This window comes from Idiotropiscis lumnitzeri, chromosome 16, assembly GCF_059441095.1.
Source record: "Idiotropiscis lumnitzeri isolate Australia: NSW breed Sydney's pygmy pipehorse chromosome 16, RoL_Ilum_1.0, whole genome shotgun sequence".
In the NCBI taxonomy this organism is placed as follows: domain Eukaryota; kingdom Metazoa; phylum Chordata; class Actinopteri; order Syngnathiformes; family Syngnathidae; genus Idiotropiscis; species Idiotropiscis lumnitzeri.
The window spans coordinates 6927215-6941879 of record NC_142406.1 but is presented as its reverse complement, the minus strand read 5'-3'; the positions used below and the strand labels follow the sequence as shown (position 1 = coordinate 6941879).

General features: G+C 41.8%; 1 protein-coding gene across 2 annotated transcripts in view; it reads right to left on the bottom strand.

Annotated features, from left to right (window-relative positions):
- LOC148321095 (peptide-N(4)-(N-acetyl-beta-glucosaminyl)asparagine amidase-like) overlaps window positions 1-11614 on the bottom strand; it is a 16674-nt gene extending 5060 nt beyond the window's left edge. The window contains exons 1-7 of one of the 2 annotated variants that reach the window (XM_088319573.1): window positions 11456-11614; window positions 7884-7998; window positions 6709-6900; window positions 5694-5856; window positions 5369-5588; window positions 5160-5281; window positions 3876-4021 (exon numbers count right to left, since the gene is read on the bottom strand). In XM_088319573.1, the coding sequence (XP_088175699.1) occupies window positions 3876-4021; window positions 5160-5281; window positions 5369-5588; window positions 5694-5856; window positions 6709-6900; window positions 7884-7998; window positions 11456-11556 (1059 nt within the window). In that variant the 5' untranslated portion in view covers window positions 11557-11614. Of the gene's footprint in view, window positions 1-3875; window positions 4022-5159; window positions 5282-5368; window positions 5589-5693; window positions 5857-6708; window positions 6901-7883; window positions 7999-8124; window positions 9180-11455 lie in introns of those variants that run through there. The other variant, XM_088319574.1, reaches the window with a different exon arrangement.
- Between the last annotated feature and the right edge of the window lie 3051 nt (window positions 11615-14665).

Sequence of the window (14665 nt, the reverse complement as noted above, 5' to 3'; positions counted from 1 at the left end):
ACGTTGTCTATTAGATGTGTTGCCATGACATCTCTCATCAGACTGAGGTGCGGCGACTGACAGCGAACCCGCATTTGCATGAGCGCTACCATGCATGCCCAGTGTAAGTATTAAATACAGAAATAGCACCCTCAACCGGTGCTGCCCTCTTTTATACAGCGCGTCTTTTGGTCGTAAAAATACGGTAAGTTATTTTCAACAGCAAAGGAAACCTTTCTGTAAATTGACGCGGCTGCTTTAGCACGTCAGATATATAGTGTCTTGGTACATGTATGTTTTGAAAAAAGTAAAAGTAAATATGAGGTTTGGTAAAGCATTATTAACAACATATGGTGTAAATGTAAGTGCATTCCATTTACGGTCAGTGTTGGCAAGTTACTTCCAAAATGTATTACATGTTACTTGCATGTGAAAGTATATAGTATAAGTTCAAACAAAAAAAATTAAAATATTACAGTAAATCATAAATGAAGTTATCAACATACTCAAATTAATTTACACGCAAAAAATAGTGATGGATAACGTATAATTGATGATTCTTACAAAATAGATATAGACAGATTGATCAAAAGGGCATGTGCAAAAAAAGCAAAAATACAGTATGTACTGATACAAAACTGACTTTTTTTCTTTTTCATGAAAAAAAATATACAATAATTCAGTACGTTCAGGTATTTATAAACTTCTTTACTCCATGGAGACAAAGGTTGATGGTGACGTCATCCGCCACGGCATGTTATTGACAAAAAAAATACTTTTTTTTTTTAATTACTATACCACATTACTTTTGTAACGCGTTACCCCCAACACTGTTTACAATTCTGATCAAATTGGACTTTTTATATTCTGGACTATGACGTGGTTTTCATTAAAAGTACCAAAAGTAACCCATTCAAATGGATTCAGTATTCACTGCTTTAAATGGTAAAAGAAGCTGAGCTCTAATTAATAGCAAATGGCATGACAACATGAGAGCACAAGACTGACGGTAGATTAATGGTTTAAAAAAAAAAAAAGGCTTCATATTCCAATGTGGAAAAAAATATTTCGCATAATTATTTACTATCCATAATTGTGATCACACTTTATTTTTTGGGTTTAAAAAAAATCAAACAATAAAATTTATTATCTACATGCTCCATTTCATGACAGATCAAACCGCAAAATGGGCCATGGGCTCAACACTTGTGGGAGGGGCCAAAGGGGTTGGGTGCCATGTGAGTCAGGCAGCGGCAAGAGGCAGGGACCTTGGCGCTCTGATCCCCGGCTCCAGGAACTAGCTCTTGGGACATGGAATGTCACCTCTCTGGTGGGGAAGGAGCCTGAGCTGGTGTGCGAAGCAGAGAAATTCCGACTAGATATAGTCAGGCTCACCTCCACACACAGCTTGGGCTCTGGTACCAGTCCTCTTGAGAAGGGTTGGACACTCTTCCACTCTGGAGTTGCCCAAGGTGAGAGATGCCGAGCAGGTGTGGGCATACTTATTATCCCCCGGCTTGGAGCCTGTACATTGGGGTTCACCCCGGTGGACGAGAGGGTAGCCTCCCTCCGCCTTAAGGTGGGGGGACGGGTGCTGACTGTTGTTTGTGCTTATGCACCAAACAGCAGTTCTGAGTACCCACCCTTTTTGGAGTCTTTGGAGGGTGTGCTGGAGAGCGTTCCCCCTGGAGACTCCCTCGTTCTGCTGGGGGTCTTCAATGCTCACGTGGGTAATGACAGTGAGACCTGGAAGGGCGTGATTGGGAGGAATGGCCCCCCCAATCTGAACCCGAGCGGTGTTCTGTTACTAGACTTCTGTCTTGTCGATAACGAACACCATGTTCAAACATAAGGGTGTCCATATGTGCACTTGGCACCAGGACACCCTAGGCCGCAGTTCGATGATCGACTTTGTAGTCGTGTCATCGGATTTGCGGCCACATGCTTTGGACACTCGGGTGAAGAGAGGGGCGGAGCTGTCAACTGATCACCACCTGGTGGTGAGTTGGCTCCGATGGTGGGGGAAGATGCCGGTCCGACCTGGCAGACCCAAACGTATTGTGAGGGTCTGCTGGGAACGCTTGGCAGAATCCCCTGTCAGAAAGAGTTTTACCTCCCACCTCCGGCAGAACTTCACCCACGTACCGGGGGAGGCGGGGGACATTGAGTCTGAGTGGACCATGCTTCGTGCCTCCATTGTTGAGGCTGCCGATCGAAGCTGTGGACGTATGGTGGTCGGTCCCCGTCGTGGCGGCAACACCCGAACCCGCTGGTGGACACCAGCGGTAAGGGATGCTGTCAGGCTGAAGAAGGAGTCTTATCGGGCCTTTCTGGCCTGTGGGACTCCGGAGGCAGCTGACAGGTACCGACTGGCCAAGCGGAATACGGCTTCGGTGGTTGCCGAAGCAAAAATTCGGGCGTGGGAGGAGTTCGGTGAGGCCATGGAAAACAACTTCCAGACGGCTTCGAAGAAATTCTGGTCCACCATCCGTCGTCTCAGGAGAGGGAAGCAGTGCACCATTAACACTATTTATAGTGGAGATGGGGTGCTGCCGACCTTGACTCGGGACGTTGTGAGTCGGTGGGGAAAATACTTCGAAGACCTCCTCAATTCTATCGACACGCCTTCCATTAAGGAAGCAGAGCCTGAAGACTCCGTGGTGGACTCACCTATCTCAGGGGCTGAAGTAACCGAGGTGGTTAACAAGCTCCTCTGTGGCAAGGGCCCGGGGGTGGATGAGATCCGCCCGGAGTTCCTAAAGGCTCTGGATGTTCTGGGGCTGTCATGGATTTGTTTTAGTGAGGGTTGGACTCTGCCAAGGCTGCCCTTTGTCACCGATTCTGTTCATAACTTTCATGGACAGAATTTCTAGGCGCAGTCGAGGTGATGAGGGGATCCGGTTTGGTGACCTCAGTATTTCATCTCTGCTTTTTGCAGATGATGTGGTACTGTTGGCTTCCTCAAACCGTGATCTCCAACTCTCACTGGAGCGGTTCGCAGCCGAGTGTGAAGCGGTTGGGATGAAAATCAGCACTTCCAAATCTGAGACCACGGTTCTCAGTCGGAAAAGGGTGGAGTGCCCTCTCCAGGTCGGGGAGGAGACCCTGCCCCAAGTTGAGGAGTTTAAGTATCTTGGGGTCTTGTTTACGAGTGAGGGGAGGATGGCGCGAGAGATCGACAGGCGGATCGGTGCAGCGTCCGCTGTGATGCGGACGCTGTATTGGTCTGTTGTGGAGAAGACGGAGCTGAGCCAAAAGGCGGTCGATCTACGTTCCTACCCTCACCTATGGTCACGAGCTGTGGGTCGTGACCGAAAGAACAAGATCTCTGATACAAGCGGCCAAAATGAGTTTCCTCCGCAGGGTGTCTGGGCTCTTCCTTAGAGATAGGGTGAGAAGCTCGGCCATCCGGGAGGGACTCAGTGTCGAGCCGCTGCTCCTCCACGTAGAGAGGAGCCAGATGAAGTGGCTCGGGCATCTTATTAGGATGCCTCCTGGACGCCTCCCTGGTGAGGTGTTCCAGGCATGTCCCACCGGCAGGAGGCCCTGAGGACGACCCAGGACACGCTGGAGAGACTATGTCTCCCGGCTGGCCTGGGAGCGCTTGGGGATTCCTCCGGCAAAGCTGGAAGATGTGGCTGGGGAGCGGGAAGTCTGGGCTTCCCTGTTGAAGCTGCTGCCTCCGGGACTCGACCCCGGATAAGCGGCGGATAATGGATGGAAAACGCAAAAAACTGCATCAGAAAATATAAAATACAATGCACATTATCAAATATGCACGCAACACATCCATTCATCCAACACATGTTAAATTAGGTTGTCTCTTTACTGATACCAAATGAAATTAATGTGCACGTAACAGCAGTAATGCATATCATGCCAACAATGCAACATACCTGGTCGCGTGAGAAAGCCAGAACATAGGAGAGCTTCTTCCCCCAGCCAACCTCATACAGTAAAGGTTTATCACAGATGTTCTCACATGAGTCACAGTGCAGCCAACGGCGCTGAGACTCAGAGTAAACCTCTGTCCATACATGATCTGAAAAAAGACAGACTAGACTAAGGCGTAACACATGGATTTTTACTGACAGTATGACAGAAAATTTCCTGGTGATAACAGCTACAATGAGTGCTGTGCAATTTTTTTATATACCAGTGCATTGTAATGCAGTAGAAAACGGCATATTGTACGATATCCTATCGCAGGGGTGGTCAAACTTTTTGATTGGCGGGCCACATGGGTTCTAAAATTTTACAAAGGGGCTGGACCAGGAGCAGATCAATGGAGTGTTTTGGTAAGCTCACCTCATCTGAAAAAAATATATATATATTTAATTTTAAACGAAAGTGAACAAAAGCATTATAACAGCATATATGTCTATGTATATATGGACGTAGTTTGCACACGCCTGCTCTATCATGAGGTCAGACTTCTGGGGTGGAGAGTATAAATAACGTCAGTAGTTCTTAAACTGTTGGACTATTTGCTCACACAGTGTTTCACAAAGTGGCAAACATCACCTCACCCCTGCTTGAGAATAATTGAGCCTTTTGGGGATGCTCCTTTATACCGAGACTCATGACACACATGACATGAGAGAATATTTGTTAAAAAAATTCAATTGAAATCAAAGTAAAAATGGTTTGATTTTTATTTTTTTTTGCCATGCTACAGTTTCCTTCTTTTGTCTTCTTTTTAAGTTCTCGCAAATGCATGTTGAAAACAAAAGTTTCACAGAAAAATATCTTGCAAATATATCTTGAGTCACTGTCAATCTATACATCAGCAAATATGGTCATGCTGTACCGCACCAAAAATGGGTGCAAACAAATCCGGTGATGTTGAAATAAGGAGAAACTGTTTAATAAATAAGCAAAATGCAACTTCAGTTGTTTTTATGGCTTTTTTTTTTTTTAATGTTGCTAACCTCCAAAATGGGAGCAGTACGGGAGTGGGAGTCATGCTGAATGGTAGCAGGACAGGATGGGAGTTGTTTTCACCAGGAAGGGACGTGACTTTTTTTTTTTTTTAACTGTGGTCCATGACTGGGTCGGGAATGGGGCGGGTTTTTTTCTGTGGGAGTTGGATGGGAATATCCACTCCCCCTGTCACCCTCTGTTAAACATATGATAAAATAACTCCAATCTTGGGATTGGCACACGTCAAATGATCATACCTGTGCTGTCCCAGATGTACCTGGCTTCAAGGGAGAGAGCTCTGCAACACATGGTAAAACAGTTGGCCCACTCCCCACAGCGTCCCCTCCTGGTTTTGAGAAGCTTCTCAGGGTTGTTATAGCTTGTGTTATATTAAGAGAAAATTCAGGTAAACGTCACCAAAAGCAAAACATGCACCAGTACTGTGGTAAAAACAAGCAGAACAAACCGAGGGAATCTGGTGCTTAACTGGCAGCTTTGACAGAAGTGGTTCTCCACTCGCTGGGCTCCCCAGCGTAGATCATCAGCGGTAGGAGTGAGTGAGCCAGTATTCTGGGTTGAGCCTCCACAGCTGCTGCAGGGCAAACAGTCAACCCAGGAGAAGAAGTCATTTTTGAACCACCCAAGCAACTCCAGCACCAGGAAGTCCTCTTTTCCTAATTTACATTCTAAAAAAATGCCATGACAAGTCCATTACGTTCCAGTATTTCACAAAAGTGGAAGTGATACTGTATGTATTTTTAGTTGCATAAATGACCAGTTTGAATGTGTACCTGTCTCAGCCTCTTTTGCTAACTTCAGTTTTTGCTCAGCAGCATCTGATAGCTTCTTGTAAGGAATGGAGCTTCTGGCTTTCTGCTGAAGCTCCGGGTTCTCATAGAGCAGCACATGTTGGAAATTAGACTGAAGCGTCGCAAACAAATTCATGCTGCTCACCTGCCAGACAAATAATTAAAAAAATTAAAATTATGGACAAACATATTCAAGATATAGGCTACAAGAGCATCTTCAAGCAGACTGATGTTCATGTGAATGCAGCTGCACATTATTCAGAAATTTAAGGTATGTACCATATTTTCACAACCATAAACCGCACAAAAAAGACTTAAATTTTCTCCAAAATGGATGGGGCGCCTTACAATGCAGAGCACCTTTTGTGTGGACCGAGTTACAAAATCTGTAATTGTGTGACTTTCATGAGCGCTCCGCTGGACTGACTTGGAGCATTTCCTGCAGACATGCTGCGTATATAGAGGAATGGAGGACGTTACTGACGTCAACATGTGGATGTTAAGGGGTGAAGGGTGGGCGTGAAAGACAATGCGAAAGGCACGCCCCCAGTAGGTGTTGATATATGGAGCCGGTATATGCATTGTTCAAAACATTGCTTTGGCGAACAACCACCTAAAATGGAATCTCCGAAGAGATGCCTACAAAGCAGAGTTTAAACCGCAAGCTATCAGTTCCGTGGAGGGACAAGATAATCAAGCAGCCACGAGAGAATTCAAGAATCAGGAAATCCATGGTTCGCAATGGAGGAAGCAGCAAGACGAGCTTCTCCAAGTCAAGAAGACAAAGCTAAGTTTCTGTGAAAACTTTCTTGGCTTTATTTTAGGCATTGTCGAGACCCAAAATCCGAAGTTTGTTTTCGGCGCATTTAAGTTGTCGTGGGTAACGTTTACTCTATTCCACCATCTCTTGAAGTGGGGCGTGTAAAGTCTCTGTCCAGTATATTTTCATTCGATTTCTGTAATTTCTTGTCACATTCAAAAGGTGTTAACACATTACCCGTGATGCTGGTTGTACAGGAATTGATGAGACTGCTTGGCTTGAAGAAGCTGGGCTTTCTGCAGTAGTCTCAGCTAAAAGGTGACCGTGCCCTCCATCGAGTCTCTGGTCTCTTTGAGCAGCTATGGACTCCCTGATTACCTTCAATTGGTCCAATGATGCAGACTTTGGGAACACCAAGTGTGTGTCAGCCTAGAATTAAAAAAGTAAAATCTGAAAAGTGATTATGACAGAAGTATCAGATTCATCATGTTCGAAAACATGTTACAGTTAATATAAGTGAGTTTTTTCACTTATATTAACTAACATTTTTGGAACGCTATTTTGAAGGGTGAGATTTCAGCTTTCAAATTGCTAACAAGATTTTAAAGTGATCTCACTCCATTTCCCCTATGACTTTGACTAAAGCCAATGATGTGGACGTGCATGAGGCGTGCAGATTCGTAAACAAGCCAATCTTAGCCAAGGCAAGGCTGAGTGGGTACCCGCAATTGAATGACACAACCCTTTGATCACACCTTCTGTCTCTAAAGTCTCTTAGTCAGTTCTCTTCCGGCCGAGTTGGTTTTAAAATAATAATTTAATTAAAATTAGAAGCATAAGATGGAGCGAGAGACGAATGATTATTCAAAAGATAATTTTAATAATATTAGACAGTCCCATACAAAGACTACGCTTTCCACCGATCAGATCAGCTCGATCAGATCTGCTGATATTTTGTCATTGGCTGTAATGTCTTAAATTGTCAATGCAATCCATCCACAAATTAAAATGATGAATTATTTTACGCGTGGTTCCACTGATATTAATTATGAGGGCCTGAGGAAAAAAAAATTAAATAGACACGGTGCTCCAGCTTGTGATCAGATCGGTGAATGGTTTATTTAAATTCGGTAATCGTGATTGGGCCCAAATATCGTGATTGTGTAAAGCCTAATAGTTTTAACATATATGAGTTTTTTTTTAACTGCAAACGCCTCCTTTGATGCTGGCTTATTCAATGCTTTACTTTAAAATGTATGGGACATGGAAAAAAAAGTTACCCTATTTTTTTAATGGGGTACAAGTAGGAACAATTAGAATCTAATCATCAAAAATAGGCAAAACAATAGCCAGCAACACCAACAATACAGTTTACCAAGAGTAACTTGAGAACAAGAAGTAAAACAGTTTACCTCCTCAAAGCCCATCTCGAAGAGGCATTCCACAGCACCGCTGATTGGCAGCAGCTTACTAGAAAAAGTAGGATTGCCTAAACGGATTGATCTATATTTTTCCACATTGGGATCCCTGGTGAGAAAGATCGTATTTTATGTCACACCTTTAGACAGAAGTTGACATTCTCACCCTTTAATAATCCTAAACATATTACAGAATTCATTTGTCTACAAAATGTCATCCATCCATCTTCTGTACCGCTTTTCCTCACTAGAATCGCGGGGGGTGCTGGAGCCTATCCCAGCTATCTTCGGGCAGTAGGCGGAGGACACCCTGAACTGGTCGCCAGCCAATTGCAGGGCACACAAGGGTAACTTAAAGGGAGTTTAATTAACAAAACAAACAAAAAGGCAAACAAGGCACTTGGAACAAATAAACGAAACAACGAGGCCAAACAAAACGCGACGGGACAGAACTAAACTGGACTATGAAACAGGGACAGTGACAAATAACCTGAGTTGTGAGCTGTAAGCTATGAGCATGAACGAGAGCAAAGAGTAACGGTGGCATAAAGTAAGGGCAGTGATGTCCGGAAATAGGGCAAAGTAAGGGCAATGCACCGACGCCGAATAGTCAGCGCCAGGCGTTTAAGTAGTGAATAATAAATGAGTAAACGAGTAACAGGTGCGGGGGCAGGTGGCACGTCTCTCCAGCTGCGAGGTGATCAAGGAGTCAACGAGTGACAGGTGCGTGGCTGGTGGGCGTGTCTCACCAGCCAACATGACACGCGATGGAAGGGAACGCCCCCACGCCCGTTGAGCAAAACATAAACAAAAACATGACATGACGGAACGGACCATGACACACCCTGAATTGGTTGCCAGCCAATCGCAGGGCACACAGAGACGAACAACCATCCGTGCTCACACTCATACCTAGGGGCAATTTAGAGTGTTCAATCAGCCTGCCATGCATGTTTTTGGAATGTGGGAGGAAACCAGAGTACCCGGAGGAAACCCACGCAAGGACGGGGAGAACATGCAAACTCCACACAGGATGGCCGGAGCCGGGATCGAATCCACGCCTGATGCTGTCTCTCACTGTGAGGCCATCGTACTAACCAGTCGGCCACCGTGCCGCCCGGTCTACAAAATGTGTTACAGTTAAACAAATCTTTGACATTTGACAACAAAATACATCAACATTTGTCATGTATAACAGGATCAACTGATTAACAAAAATAAATATGCAGTCGGAGAAAATGATACTGGATTCAAATGTATCTTTAACCATCTTTATATTGTGCCGTTTGAAAGCAAAAAGAAGAAGAAGAGGAAGAAGAAATGAATGAAGTCAGTGGTTATTTAGCCATGACTATCCACTGTCCGGCTGGTGCAATTTTGCCATTAACGGCTCTGATTGATCAATCGCCGGAGCTAGGAAATCTGGGCCTGCCATGAATAGGCTATTTTACTGTGATTACAGTATGTTGACCATGAGTAGGTTATTTTAGCGAGATGTGTAGGGTGCGTTGTTAAAGTTCAACTGGCTTCCACATAAACTGGCTCCTGAATCCAGCTGTGGCCGTTAGGACAATGTCAGTACAGTAACTTTATGTTTCATTATCATACCCTTATCTTCACATTATTATATATCTTGTAAATCAGTTAAACGCCTGAAGTCTAATGCATGTCAACTGGCTTCTTGCAAGCAACTTAACAAAGTTGACATGTTAATGAAGTGATGTTGCCTAAGTTGACTAGTCCACATGCTGTTCCGTGTGATTGTCATGTCATGTTATTATCCACACCGCTTATCCTGTACAGGGTCATGGGAGGGTGCTGGAGCCTATCCCAGCTGACTAGGGGCGAAAGGCACACTACACCCTGAACTGGTCGCCAGCCAGTCACAGAGCAGACATAGACACCGTCACTGAGTGGGAACTGAACCCACGCTGCCCGCAAACACCTCAGGCGAGTGTACCACTACACCGTCAGTGACCTCCCCGTGTAATTGAAAAAGTTGAAAATAATGCCATCAGACAGACAAACAGCAGTTATGCGTATCTTCCTTTTCAGACCGGAGCATGGAGCCAATTGCAATATTGCTTCAATCACATTAATGCTTATTTTTTACATCACTTCTTTTTGAATCTATGCATACCTGTATGCAGAGGTGGGTAGGTAGTTACATTTACTTGAGTACATTTTGGAAAAAGTACTTTGAGGAGTAATTTTAAATCACTATACTTTTTTACTTTTGATGAGTAGATTTGTGAAGAAGAAATTGTACCCTTACTCCGCTACATTAGGCTACATAGAACTCGTTCCTTAAATCCCCCGCTCTCAGAGAAAGGCACATTTATTTTGTCAGAGAGAGACCTCTGCCAGGCTCTTCCAAGTGACTGTGTTTCACCAATCAAATGTAGCCGTAGCCCTGCAGTCTCGTGAGTCATCACGTGATCATAACTTCAGCAGTGGGAAAGACTTTTCGGAACGAAGAGATCGAAAATGTCACTCAGAAATGCTGACTCTGCGGACACAGAAGAGGAGGAACGCCCCTGGCCTCACATCAAAAGCATGTTTCCATTAAAAAGGGTACGAAAAACCAGCAACACTATGCAGTGTCTACTTAGTTTGCCTAAACAGAGATTTCAGCGTTCAAGAACTCAATATCAAACTTGAGGAAACATGTAGCGGTAAATTGCCTAAATTCGTTTTTTTTCTTCTTCCTCCCTTTTGACAGGCAAATGTTTGCCTTTCAGATTACATTAGTTGAAATAAAAGTACATGGGCTTGAAATTTTGAGCTACTTTGTTATTTATACTATTATTTTTCTATTATTAAATTACTTCTATTATTTTTCTATTATTATAGTACTTGAACTTAGCTTAAGATTTATTTTAAGATATTTTTCATTCATTTAATTTATTCTATTGATTGGATGGACCTGAAGATGATTTTGTATTTTTGTCTCATTGAATGGTTGTTTAAAAATAAACAAAAATAAATCAGCCGTTGCAACAGTCCCTCAGTCCTCAAGGAGTTTTTTCATCAAGTACTTTTTTACTTTTACTCAAGTAATTATTTGGATTACCATATTTTACTTCTACTTGAGTCATATTTTACTCGAGTAGAATGTTTGGCTACTCTACCCACCTCTGTCTATCATAGTCGATTACGGTACATACGAGTCCTTGGGAGTGTCAGGTATGAACTCACCCTGAATTAAGGCGAAAATCGCAATCGCAACCATGTCAAGTTAACTCCTAGAAGTCAATTGCCATGATTTTATACAACGTTGTACACCAGATCATCTTGTGCCCGTGCCAGGGAACTTGTTTTAATCACCAAGTATAAATTCTGCGCCAATGCGAGTGTGCCGGCGTAGTGGATGGAACCCTTGCTCATGGGTTCAAATACCACTCTCAGCCTTTATGCTAGTTAATCTGGAAGCCAGTGGACATTCAAAATAACCACTGCGATAAATAAATGAATTATAATCGCTTCACTTCAACCATGTAGTTAAAATCTAACCTAACCCTAAATTTACATGACGAAGCGGCGTTCCACTCACAACCATACTTTACCTTAAAATATTGTCGGCGTATGAAAGTAACAACTTGCATACATCAAAGAAGACTTCATTTGAGTTCTCACATAATACTGTAACCGCTGGTGTCAACGCCATTATAGCTGTTGTTTTTGTTTCCAAAAACCGTCTGCAGACAGTCTCTTCCTTGCTTAACAACAATCGATTTTGGGTCTTCAATAGAGCAGTCCCTTTTGGCGCCTGAAATGTGTTCAATCCCAAATAATAATTTTTACGGTTGTTGTTTTATGTAAAGCCGGGAAAATATATTCCAACGCTTTCATAAATTAATTTGTACATTTTATTATATTTTAGAATGATTAAATGATCATTTAGGTGATGCCTGAATCGGGCATTTGGAAACTGTGTCTAAAGCGAGCTGCAAGCAAATATTAGGCCCCGTCAAAATCCCACTACTTTTTTCTTTTTTAATTTAAAATTTGCACGTCCTACAAAAATAGCAGTCTTTACAATCAAATGCAACTGTCCAGCGAATGAACATAATACATATAACAACGACAAAAATAAGAGATTTTTTTAATTGAATAAAACAACCAAATTAAAAAATAATATTTCAAGTGGAAAACAAACACTTTTTTGTTGTTGTTCAGACCGCAACGGTTTATTTATTTTAAACTTTAACAAAGGAGTCAACTTTTAAACCCATTTGGGGATTTGGTCAGGGGAAACAGCAGATCACCACACTTGTACCTTATAACACTTGGAATTTTGTTCCCAAGCAAATGTGAATTACTAAGGAGTAAACCCTTAATTAACAAAAATAAACTCAATGCGTGTTCGTTTATATATTTAAAAAGGAAAATGTTCAAATAAAGACTCAACAACTGATCCAAATTTGTTCCGATAGTCTCTTCAATTCTCTGGACTTCAGGAAATTGCACAAGTCAGATATCTGGGCTACTTTTCTTATCCTCCCGAGGACCCGCGCCCAAGATGAATGCAGTCAAGAAAGAAGCGCCACTAAAATTGTGCCTTCACTATATATCTATATACATTTAATATACTATATACTATCGATTGAAATCATTCTTCCTCTCTTCTTCAGTCTCATGGGTCCAAGGTCAGGTCCCACGATTGATCCCAATCTGGTCCCATGGCTTATCCGAGGGCGTGGTGTCTTCCAGCATTCCGTAATCTTGTTTTAGGTGTGGGTGTGTATGTATCCAGATCTCAAATTGTCGTGTCTTTATGTGTGGTTGCCGCCATTGGGCGCGAGTGATCCCCGTCGTGTAAGTCTTGTGTCCAATTTGTTGTTTCTTTGGCTTTACTGTGTATGTGGCAGATGTGCTTTATCGGTGTTGCAAAATGTGAAGTGTTGTCACTTGTATATGCAGGCCTTTGTGTGTGTATGGAGGACTGAGAGTGCCAAAATTAAGTAAAATAAATACACCATGAAATGTTTAATTATAATTGTCATTAATTAATTAAAAGGCCACTGATGTTCTCTGCACGTGGGCCTGTTTTAGGCAGTAATAAAGGTACTGTACTTATGTGCATCAATGTTGTTCAAGAAATTGCAACGTAGTCCAAAATTTAGGAGCCTGGACTGTAAATCAAGTCGCAAAGTAAATGTCGCTGGACTTGCGTCAAAAACCTCCAGAGGTCCAAAGCTTGCTCTCTCTGTGGATGCAGCGTAAAGGACTTTTTATCTCCTAGATATTTGGAGCCACAACATTTCTGCCCGATCTCAGCGATATTCACATTTACATTCACATTAATCGTAAAATACAGAAGTTTGCAGAAGTTAGAAAGCAGTGCAGCAATGAATAATCAACAATGATAAATAATTAACAAAACAACAAATTTACCATTTGCACATGGATTAGTAGAGGACATTTTTACGTGCACTGTCACAATTTTTAGGGCAAAATGACATAATTTAAGGGAACTCCAAATGGTCACAAATACATCTAGGAAAAAAAGAAAAAAAAGTCTACAAACCTTTATGTGGTTCATATTGTCCTTTATGTTCATTTAACCTTGCCAGCATTCACAAAGATTTTTTTTGGCAGGTTGTACTCTAGTACAAACATGTAAGCGTAAATGAAGTACACACACAATGACAAAAGTGTTGTCTGTTAATGGAAGGAGGGAAAAACATATAACAATAATCGTAAATAAAAAGGAAAAAGAAAAATAATTTATAATCAGACTTTGATTTTGTATTGTGGTTCATTGGAATTGTGAAAAAACATGTGAAACAAGCCTGGACAAAAACTATGGTACAAAACTTCATATTTCGGAGCACAATCTTATGAGAAAATCACTACAATCAAATTTTTAGGAATAAAATTTCAGTGAGATGTGTGCACCTCTCATTATGTCCCTGTCTTCATAAACAAACTGGGCCAGTTGTTTTACATTTGAAGGGTGCTTTCAAAGTGCAAAAAGAAATTCCAATATATTACACAACTAAAATACAACTTCACACAAGAGGGATTAATGTTGTACTCATTAATCATTTTGAAACTGATTCGGTTACTTGTTCTATCATTGTTTTCCAAAGTAAAAGTAGGTATTTGGAAATGTCTTATTTTGATTAAACACAAAAGATAATTAGCTTGCTTTTTTGAAGGACTACAAGAATCGGAGAATAATTACTATTCAGAGGATGAAATCAGAGGATTCAGACAACAAAGAATGGCTTTAAATGATTGCTTTATTTTTTAAATATGTGTTGATTAATTTGATAATCGATTCATAGTCATTTAATCATTTAATTTTGTACCTCCAGTCACGTTCATACATGAAAATATGTAAAACGTAAGTAAAATATTTCACGTCAAAATATGAAATTTATCAAATGAGGTGATGAACTATTTTGGCGGGGATGGTGTGGCAGCAATACGCTTTCGTAAAATAATACACAAAAAGTATTGCATTAAATTGGCTCATATTTTTCTCCAAAGTGATTACGGTAGTATGGTAAGAATCAAATTTCGTGATGTTCCAGAGTTTTATGCTTGAATTCAATATTTTTTTCTGACAACAAAAAGTGTGGTGGACAAATGACATCTACTGGCCAAAGAAGATACTGTATCCACATATCTATGTATTGTGTAGATCAGCGAGTAAAACAGTGATGTCCTTATCTATGTTCCAAAGCAAGCACCCTTTCGTCTCTCCTTGTTGCCGTGACATATTCTAACCGAATTTAGGAAATGTGGCAGGAGATTTGACTTTCTAA